The sequence below is a fragment of the Mesocricetus auratus genome, unplaced genomic scaffold (genome assembly GCF_017639785.1).
Source record: "Mesocricetus auratus isolate SY011 unplaced genomic scaffold, BCM_Maur_2.0 Super-Scaffold_100037, whole genome shotgun sequence".
Taxonomy (NCBI): Eukaryota; Metazoa; Chordata; class Mammalia; order Rodentia; family Cricetidae; genus Mesocricetus; species Mesocricetus auratus.
This window is the reverse complement of record NW_024429215.1, coordinates 5,965,546-5,975,870: the sequence shown is the minus strand read 5'-3', so window position 1 is coordinate 5,975,870 and position 10,325 is coordinate 5,965,546. Positions and strand designations below refer to the sequence as shown.

The window sequence follows — 10,325 nt, the reverse complement described above, 5'->3', positions numbered from 1 at the left end:
CCTCAGCTATACAAAGCGGAGAAGGCAGGACCTCAAGTTAAGCTCTGACCACCACGCATGCTTCCGGGTGTCAATTCCCCTCGGCCCAAATGTAAATAAGACAGACCGACGAATGTAATTAAAGCGGAGAGAGCAAGCTGAGTGCTAGCGTGCGTGCGTTAATCTGTTGCTCTCTGCTCCTGACTTTGGCTGCGATGTGATTGGCTGCCTTGGCTCCCCTACCCCTCCGTGATGATGGTGATGATGAACTGTAGCCCGGAACTGAGGCGAACGAATAAACTTTGCACCTCTTAAGTTGATTTTGTTGAGTATCTTGTCACAGTAAATGGGAAGAAAAAAAAAAACCAAAAAACGAATAGACACTTGGGACTCTGCCTCAAAACATAGGGTCAGGGGTGCGGAGGGAACAAGACCGCTTCGTGGAAAGGCACTTAGCGCCAAGACTGTTGTCTGATTTTGATACCCAGGTAGAGTGCTGAAGAACCTTTCCACCCCACACAGATGCTGCCTCCTAGGGAGAAGGCTAAATTACAGCCAGGCTTTGGAGGTCACAGAGCTTGGGCTCTGAGCCAGCTTCTCTGAACTCCTATTCCAGACCTGCCCTGTTCCAGCAGGACAGAATGCCCCCGAGCCTCGGTCTCCTCACTGAGAAATGACGGTATAAAGACGGTACTGTGGCTTTATAGGCTTCTAGTGAGGTTTCAGAGGAGTGAAACACAGACCCCGTGGTGGTTACAGCACGAACCAATTTCTAGGATCTGAGCCTAGTAGGCTAGGAATTTGTACTTTTTAAGGGTGTTTATTCATCATCCACCCCCCCCCCACAGGGTCTTTCTACAAAACCCTGGCTGTCCTCAAACTCTGTGTAGACCAGGCTGTCTTCAAACTCACAAAGATTCGCCTGCCTCTGCCTATCAAGATCTGGGATTAAAGGTGTGCACCACCACACCCGGCTCGGATTGACTTTTATTTTTAATCCGGGATTGGCAAATTTGTGCTAGTGAGTACAGGTGTCCTTGAAGGCCGGAAGAGGGTGTCAGATCCCGTTTGCCCTGCAGTTACAGTCAGTCAGGAGCATGGATCCTGGGACCTGAACTCTGGTCCTTGGGAAGGGTAGCAAGTGCTCTTAACCGCTGAGCCATCTTTCCAACCTTGGGCTAGATAGGAGCTTTTTATGTACAGGGGCGACCCTGAGTCTCTTACAACCCATTCCCCACGCCCAGGACCTGGAGAGGGGGTGGGGACGGTGGGGTCGTCAGAGTTAGGGACAGGCAACCCCAGCGTTCTGAGAAGACCCTCCCCTACGCAGACGCACACCCCCGGACCGCAATCCCTATCTCCGTCCCCACCCACCCCTCCCCACTCTCTCTCAGATTAAGAGGTAGGATGGATAAGGCGCCCCCCCCACCCCCGTATAGCCGTGGACAGGACAGGTGAAGAGCAGGGCCAGCACGCTGCGCGTCCTTCACAGGCCTCACACTGTGGGTGTCCCGGCCTGAGTCATTTTCCCTTCTCGGGCCTCCAGCTTGCCGCTCTGACAAACAGGAGCCATAATAATACCTTCCCTGTGGCACAATTGCAAAGGCTCAATGAGATAATAAGGCAGGCAGACAGGCAGAGTGCTGAACGCAGGGATTTGCAGAGTCAGCAGCAATAAATGGGGCCGTGGGTCCAGGCTGTTGGCTCCCCGGAGAGGAGCTGCGGGCATGGCGGAGAGTTCTCCGAATGGACTGGAACGCAGCTGTCCACGTACCACCCCACCAGAGCAGCAATGGAAACCGGCTATAAGGGGGAACCCACTGGAAGCGAGAGGGGCTAGGGCGGGAGGAGGAGTGTCGCGCATTGAGTATACGAGATTAGCTTCGTCACACTTGCTTAAATATTAAGTTCACCTGTTTGGGGGTTTTGCTGCTGGGAATAGAGCCCAGGTGAAATACCAGGGAGCCCCACTGGTAGATTCTAGGCAAGTCCCACTCCCGAGCCTTTTACTGGAAGATTCTAGGCAGGCACTTTCCTACTGAGCCACGCCATCAGGTCCCTCGCTAGTGAGTTCTAGGCAAATGCTCTACCACCGGGCCACCCCACCCTACCCGATAACCAGCCAATTGGTGGCTTCTATGCAGGTGTTTTACTCCTGAACCTCGCCCTCAAGGGGGAGGCAGCATTTAGGCAGGTGCTCTGCACTGAGGCACACCCCAGCTCCTCAATGAAGCATTCTAGGCAAGCACTCCACCACTGAGCCCAATCCCCAGCCCTTCTCTGTTCCTTTTTGTGTGTTTTAATGTATCTATTGGAAAAAGATGAATTATACACACCGTTTATGTTATGTTTCTGTTGGGCGGTGTTGAGTGCTTAGGAAGGATTCTGGATTCAACCCCTTGCAATACTGATAAGAAGAAAAGAGTAATACGTAAACAATAGTACCAGGATGTGCAGCATCTGCTAGTTTACTAAGTGCTTTACTAATTTCAGTGCCTAATCTTGTGAATAAGGCGTTATCGTGGGGAGGGGAGTGTCCAGACAGCTCAGCAGTTAAGAGCACTGGCTGCCTTGCACAGGACCTGGGTTCAATTCCCAGCAACCACATGGTGGCTCACAACCATCTGTAATAGGATCTGACCACTTCTTCTGGCCTGCAGGTATGCATGAAGAGTGCTCATACATAAAATATTAATAAATTTTTTTTGGTTTTTCGAGACAGAGTTTCTCTGTATTGCTTTGGAGGCTGTCCTGGAATTAGCTCTGTAGACCAGGCTGGCCTCGAACTCACAGAGATCCGCCTGGCTCTGCCTCCCGAGTGCTGAGATTAAAGGCATGCACCACCAATGCCCAGCTTTATAAATTTTTTTAAAAATTTAAAAGATGGGCTGGAGAGATGGCTCAGAGGTTAAGAGCACTGACTGCTCTTCCAGAGGTCTTGAGTTCAATTCCCAGCAACCACATGGTGGCTGACAACCATCTACAATTCAATCTGGTGCATGTGTAATAAATAAATAAATCTTTAAAAAAAAATTTAAAAGATGTTATTGTGATCCTCCTTTTACAATAATGGAAGTGAAAGTGGGAAAGTTGAAATCTACATACGGTCCAAGGTCACACTGCTCTCAATGGTAGACAAAAACAAGCCCCCCTCTGTCTTGCTTTAGGGTTTATGTCTCAAGGCAAAATCCTATACCAGGTCAGACACCACAAAGGAAGATGAGGCTGAGCCCCAGAATTCCCAGACTGGCTGAAGGTTCACCTTCTAGATACCTGAATACCCAGTGGGCTGGAAGCTGGTGTTTTTGTTGTTTTGTTCCAGACCTATATTTCAATCCAGTTTCTACCACAGTGTGTTAACTGTGTGACTCTGGGCAAGACACTGTGCTTCTCTGAGCCAATGCTTTCTCTTGGGGGGGGGAGGGTTAATTAATACCAGTAGCTTTTTTTAGCAGGGTTATTTGAGTGACACGTGAATGGCAGCTACAGTAACCATCAAGTCAGCCTTCACAAGCTAGCTCCGTGACACACTAACCTCCTTTGGCTCACGGCATACCCACTTCCCCAGCTTTAACTCAACATCTATCAGCTCTTTCCTCATCTCTCCCAAGACGTGCACCTCTAGGTCCCCCATGCTTTAATCCTTCATGAGAGTTGGTTTCGTTTGCTGGCTGGATATAACCTTGAGTCGCCTGAGAAGAGAATCGCAGCAAGGGATTGTTTAGATCAGGTTGGCCCTTGGGCGTGTCTTTGGAGGATCGTCTTGACTACTTTGGGGTGGCAAGATGTGCCCACTGTGGGCGGTTCCATTCCCTGGGCTTGGGTTCCTGGGTTGTATGAGAGAAAAACCGAGCACCGGTGTGCAAACATGCAGCATGCATGAGTCCGTTTCTCCCAGCTCTGACTGCAGATGTAATGTGACAAGCTATCTGAGGCGCCTGCCTTGATCTCCCCACAACAGTCCATCGGAGCCTGGTCCATGTGTGGGAGAGCAACCCCTGAGGGCATGGAAGTGAGAGAAACGGCCCTGCCCCTTGCTGGAGAGCTCACCCTGGTAGTTAGGACGGGGGCCCGACCAACCCTGGCAACAACCCAGGTCCAGAACCAGGGTTGTGAGTCGGTCCATCCCAGCATCCACCCCATCCATCCATGATCTGCGGCAGTATGTGAAGGGGCCGGTCCTGTAGATCCAAAGCTGCAGGATCTCCATGGCACAGGGCAGCAACAGGATATCCAAGAGGAGTTCTGGTGAGAGCCCAGCATCATAGGGTAGCAGAAACCAGAGGCCTTGAACCAGACCAATGACTCCTTGCAATGAACGCTCACTTGCAAGTAAAGACGTATGGGCTAAAGGGTATAATACTGTGTGGTTCACTGAGTCACATTGCAGCTTCCGCAATGAGATTTCTCTCTCTTTTTCTTTTTTCTTTTTTTCTCTCTTAAAATTTATCTTATTGGGTGAGGGGGAGAGAAATGAATGGGATCGAAATTCATGATGTAAAAGACACAAAGATAAATAAAAAGAAAGATTTAAGAAATGTTGAAAGAGTCCTTTCTCCTTTAAGCTGTTTGTTGATGGAGTATTTTATCACAATAACAGAAATAAGGGCGTTGGTGGCGCACACCTTTAATCCCAGCACTTGGGAGGCAGAGGCAGGCGGATCTCTGTGAGTTCAAGGCCAGCCTGGTCTACAGAACCACAGAAATTAAATTAGGACACCCTTTGACTGCCCCCCCCCCAAGGACAAGGTCTTGCTATGTAACCCAGGACCATTGGAGCGTGGACCCTGCCTTGGAAACCCTGCCTCCAGGGTGCTAGGATCATAGGAACCGGCCATCATGCCTGACTTCAATTGCCTTTTGTTAGCTCTTTCTTATGCTTGTTTGAATGTCATTCTAAGGAGTACTACTTCCTCTGAGTCAGGGCTTCTCACTAGAGGCTAGGTTGGCCAGCAAGCCCCAGGCGATGCTCTTGTGGCTACCTTCCCAGTGCTGGGACTGCAGGCATTTGCCACTCCGTGTGGCTTTTCATGTGGGTTCTGGGAATTGAACTCAGGTCCTTGCGCTAGCAAAGCAAGGGCTTTAGGGACTGGGTCATTGGTTGCGCTGCTTCTTTTTTCCTCTTAGGTGACTCTGGTCCACTCATGCACTGATGCTTGTCACATGGACATCCCCAGCCAGGCTGCGACCCTCACTCCAGCCTCCTAGACCACATCTCTAACAGGATAGCAAACAGACCAAAGCCGACTGAGAATGGTTTCTTGGATTTGTAAGGGATGGAGAAAGTGTGGAGGAAGAGTTACATCCTGGTACCTGAAAATGGCATGAAATTCAGCCGGACCTTTTGACGTAGACCTTTTATTGTATCTGCTTGGGAGGCTGGGACAAGAGGATTGCAAGTTTAAGACCAGCCCGAAAAACTCAGTGAGACTTTGCCTCAAAATCAAAAGAAAGCGGAGGTTACAGCTAAGAGGCAGAGCGCCTTCTTAGCATGCATGAGGCTCTGGGTTCAATCAATGGGGGGGAGGATTCATACCTGTGGTCTCAGTACTTAGGCTGCTGCGGGGGGACGACACTCTGCTGTAAGTTGAAGGCTAGCCTGAGCTGCATCCAATAGTCCTGTCTCAAAAGCAAATCAATAAGCTAGGTATGGGGACTCACGCTGTAATCCCAGCACTGAAGAGACAGAGAGACAAGGGGATCGTGTCTGAGCCCACGAAACGGCTCACTGGGTAAAGATGCTTGCTGTCGAATCTGATGACCTGATGGCCTAGAACTCACATGGTAGGAGAAGAGAAAATTAGCTGACATGAGTTATCTGCTGACTTTAACCTTTGTAGCCAAGGCATGATGTGTGTCACGCACACACACGCGCGCACACACACACGCACACATGCACGCACGCACACACACTTGCTTGCACACACACACTCTAAATAAATATAACATGATAAAAATAAATTTAAAAGAGACTGCATAGACTTCCTATTTGAAAAAAAAAATCAAGTCCAGCCTCGGCTACATAGCAAGTTGGAAGCCAGCCTAGGCTACACGAGACCCTATCTCACAGGAAGGAGAGACAGAAATGGGGGAGGAGGAGGAGGGAGGGCAGAAGGACGGGGAAGGAGGAGGGGGTGAGAAGGAGAAGAGCAAAGCAGAGGACACGAGATTCGTGCGCATGAGTGGCGCTCGGCTGACGGCAGGCACACTTGGGTGCAGAATGCGTGTTTCCGCTCTTAGCAGCAACACTGACCACGGGCGCCACACATGGGTACCGTTCTGCACGCTGTAGGCCGGTCAGTCATGGCGCCTCCCCCATCACAGGTATGGTTTCTTAGCAAGCATTCTCGAGCGGATGCACTCACGACTGAGCTGGCGATAGTTCTCTTTAATAATGAGAGAAGTAAGGGAAAACACAAGGAATTTAAACAAGGCGCCGGCACTTCCATCTCATGAGCAGATAGATCCCCAGTTACCAAGTGCTCTGGCCAAAGCTTCTTTACCACACGGGAGTTCTCACCTGAGGTGATTTTCTTTTTTTTAATCCCCCAGGGGAACATAGATAATGTCTGGAGACAATTTACAATTTCGGTTGTCACAACTGTTGGGGGGGAGGTGGGCGGGACTAGACAGAGAAGAGAGAAGCACAGCTCAGCCCCCGCCACGACGAATTCTCAGTCCCCAAATGTCACCAGGGCTGAGGTTCAGAAACCCCGCCTCCAAGACACCCCTCTCACCAGTCTCTCCTTCTCAGATCTCACGGTTGCTCCCCCAGCAATGCCTTCCCACGGGGAGCTTTGGAATATACTATGAATTCAAACCACGGCTCCCACACTCTCCCTTCCCACCCTCCCCTTTCCCATCCCTCGACGCAGCAGCCGCAAGCGCCATCCGGTTAGAACTCAAGCCAACTCCCATGGCTTCTCGAGAACATTCAATGACTCCCATCTCCAAGCGAAAGCCGAGTGACACCAAGAGTCTATCATCTCTCTGGCCATAACATTCCTCCCTTCCTCACCGTGTCCCAGCCACACCGGCTTCCCCCCTGGAGGCCAGACACAGGTTCAGGATCACCTCAGGGGCTTTGCAACTACTGTTAACACAGTCCACGTCCCCAAGCATCTGTAACCTCACTTCTCTCAGAGCGACAATCAATGCCTTCCTCTCTCCGTCTCTGCTTCTCCTCTATTCACTTCCATTAGTCTTTCTGTCTCCTTCCAGAGCAGAAGACAGATAGATGGATGGATAGATAGATACATAGATAGATAGATATGCTTTTTTGAGACAGGGTTTCTCTCTGTGTAGCATTAGGAGTCCTGGAACTCGCTCTTGTAGACCAGGCTGGCCTTGAACTCACAGAGATCCGCCTGCCTCTGCCTCCCGAGAGCTGGAATGAAAGGCGTGCGCCGCCACCACCATCACCCAGCTCAGAGCAGAAGATATGTGTAAAGTCAGATATTTGTCTGTGTTTTTGTCTCTCATTGTTCTTGACTCAACAAGAACCCAGAGAGCGTGAAAATGGCTCAGTGGTTAGAGAGGCGTGCTTCCAAGCCTGAAAGCCTAAATTCACTTCCACGAACCTACTTGGTGGAAGGAGAGAAATGACTCCCACGAGCTCACCTCTGACCTCTGGCTGCACACTGAGACGCGCATTCAACCCCTACCGATACACACATAAAAACTGAAGGGCGGAGGGCCTGCTTCACAGTTTAAAGCCAATAAAAAGGATGGATGGATAAGCATGGATAAACGAGTGAGGGAAAGAATGAATGAATGAATGAATGAATGAATGAATGGCACACACTGTCATGGAAGGTTCTGGTGCAAACTCCCATATTTGGCTCTGTACTTCACGCCTGGTCAGACTAAAGAGTGGACATGAGTGATGTGTCCCCCCTGGGGTTTGGGGGCTGTAGTAACAGAGAAGAGGAGGGTTGAGGGAGCAGAGGTGACTATGACATCTGAAAAAGTGTCTGCTACTCAAATCGGGCCGGTGGGGGTGAGTTCTGAACTTGAGGTCAGATCTTCTGTGACAGCTCACCGGAAGCCAGACATCAGGTCTTCAGGGAGCAGTCAGTCTCCCGGCTTTGAAACACCGGCGACTGACTTTGGTTTCCAGTACGAGACACTCCATGGACCAGTCTTCAAAGCCCACCCGTTCTTCACTCGAGGTGAGTGACTTGACCGGATAGAGAGGTCCAGGTGACAGGAAGAAAAAAGAAAAAAGACAGATGAAAAAAGTGTATTGTAGTTTGGCGTTGCAGGAGGAGCTCCAAGGTCGCAGGTGCACTCCTCTATGCCCCGGATGAGGGCCCGGAGGCCCGGAAAGGGATCACATGGTAAGGCACCCAGAGTCTTGCTTCCCAGCCCTGTGCCTCTATAAGCATGAAAGACAGACCTGAAATTTGCGCGAAAGAATGAGTGACGCGGAGGGTGAGCTAGGGAAGCCGCTGAAGAGGAAGACAGTGGGTGTCCTGGACAAAGGGGGCGTGGCAAGGAGACAGGTTTGAGCCTGACCGGAGCACAAAGAAAAGAAAACACCTTCAGGGGTTGTGGAGAGTAGCGGGGGAGGGGGGGGTCAGAGAAGAGGATGCGTCCCGGGAGTCCGCAGCAGAAGGCACGAGGCCCTGGAGACGTGAAACAGAGAGAGAACTGGGAAGGACCCGGATGTGAGCTTGGGAGAAGCCCCGTCGGGAGAGGAGCTAAGGGCTGCGGATGAGGAGAAGAAGACCTACATGAGGGAGAGTGGGCAAGAGAGACCGGGAGTTTCCGTTCTGGGAACCTACGGAGTCAACAGGAGAGGAAAGAGATGGGAACGGGGCAAGAAGGGGAGGCCTGGTGAGGTGGCTCATGGGCGAAAGGGGCTTGCTGCCAAGGGGGACACAGCCAGGGTCCCGTCCCTGGGACCCGCACAGCGCAGTTTGACTTCCATAGTCACTGCAACTTGCACACACTAGACGGATACTTGGCTACGGATGGATGGATGCATGGATGGATGGATGCATGCATGCATGTGTGCATGGATGGATGCATGGATAGATGCATGGATGGATGCATGCATGTGTGCATGGATGGATGGATGGATGGATGCATGGATGGATGCATGGATGCATGGATGGACATGATAAGACACATTTCAAGGCGGCTGAAGAATTGGCTCAGCAGCCAAGAAGACCAGAGCCCAGTTCCCAGCAACCGTATCACCACGCTTACAACTTTATAATAACTCTAACTCCAGGGGGTCAGAGGCCCTATCCAGGCTTCCCGTGGGTACTTGAATCCATGCACGTGTGCAAAACCCTGACACCCACAGACAAATACATATATGGTAATTCCACACGGCTCACAACCGTCTGTAATTCCAGTTCCGGAGGATCCAACACCCTCTTCAGACCTCAAAGGTCACCAAGCGTGCACGTGGCACATAACCGAACCTGCAGGCAAAACCTCCATACACATCATCCAATAAAATATCAACTGAAAATAAAAAGAGAAGCCCAGAAGAGGGTTGGGAGGGAGGACAGAAGAATGCGCGAAATCAGCGCCCCCAGCGGGGACGCACACCCCTGGAGACCTTGACATGGAGACTCAGAACACACTAGCCGTCAGTTTGCTGGAGGCAGAGAGGCTTCAGCGAGGTGGCCAGCCAGGGCCTTCCGGCACCCTACCTTCCAAGCAGCATATCCTCCAGAGGCCTGAGTGTGTCAGGCCCCCAGGGTCCTTCTTCTCCGAGGAGCCGCTGCCCCCACGGTGGGGAGGTCCATCGTCACCTGCGGTGAGGTTGGTGGTGTTGCAGATGAGAGCTCGCGTGTAGAGCCAGTAGTCAGTGCTGATGGCGATGGTCATGAGTCCAAAGGCCGCAAAGGCGCCGACGGTGGTCAGCAGCACCTGAACGCCCTTTTCGCACCACAAACCCCTCTCTTCATTCCAACGTTTCAATGACTCCAGTTTGACCACGGGCAGCCGGGGGGGCCGTGGGCCACCACCGGGGCAGCGGAGGTGGGGCCGTGCCGGCGGCTGGGGGGGGTCACCACACAGGCAGAAGCAGGGGGGCCTCGAGGGGCCAGAGGGGGGCGGGGGACAGCGAGCAGATGGCCGCGGAGGCGGAGGTCAGAGTGAAGCCATGGTCTCCAGCTGGTGGAGGCAAGAGAGGGGGAAGTTAGTTCCGGTGAGCTGGCCTCTTTCAACCTAAAACCGCCTTCCTGCTAAATTCCACCAAAAGATTGCCCGTCGTCAGCCCATATACTCAGAGGTCATGACCCAGCGCCCCCTCAATTCCCCTCTTATATCCTCTCCTCTAGTGAAGTCAATCCTCGATTCAAACTCCACTGCTATTTCCTCCTAAG

General features: G+C 51.7%; 1 protein-coding gene across 1 annotated transcript in view; it reads right to left on the bottom strand.

Moving 5' to 3' along the window:
- Positions 1 to 10,082, bottom strand: part of Cacng8 (calcium voltage-gated channel auxiliary subunit gamma 8) — a 25,079-nt gene extending 14,997 nt beyond the window's left edge. The window contains exon 1 of the mRNA XM_040734056.1: positions 9,648 to 10,082. Coding sequence (XP_040589990.1) covers positions 9,648 to 9,825 — 178 coding nt within the window. The 5' untranslated portion in view covers positions 9,826 to 10,082. The remainder of the gene's footprint in view (positions 1 to 9,647) is intronic.
- Positions 10,083 to 10,325: the final 243 nt, after the last annotated feature.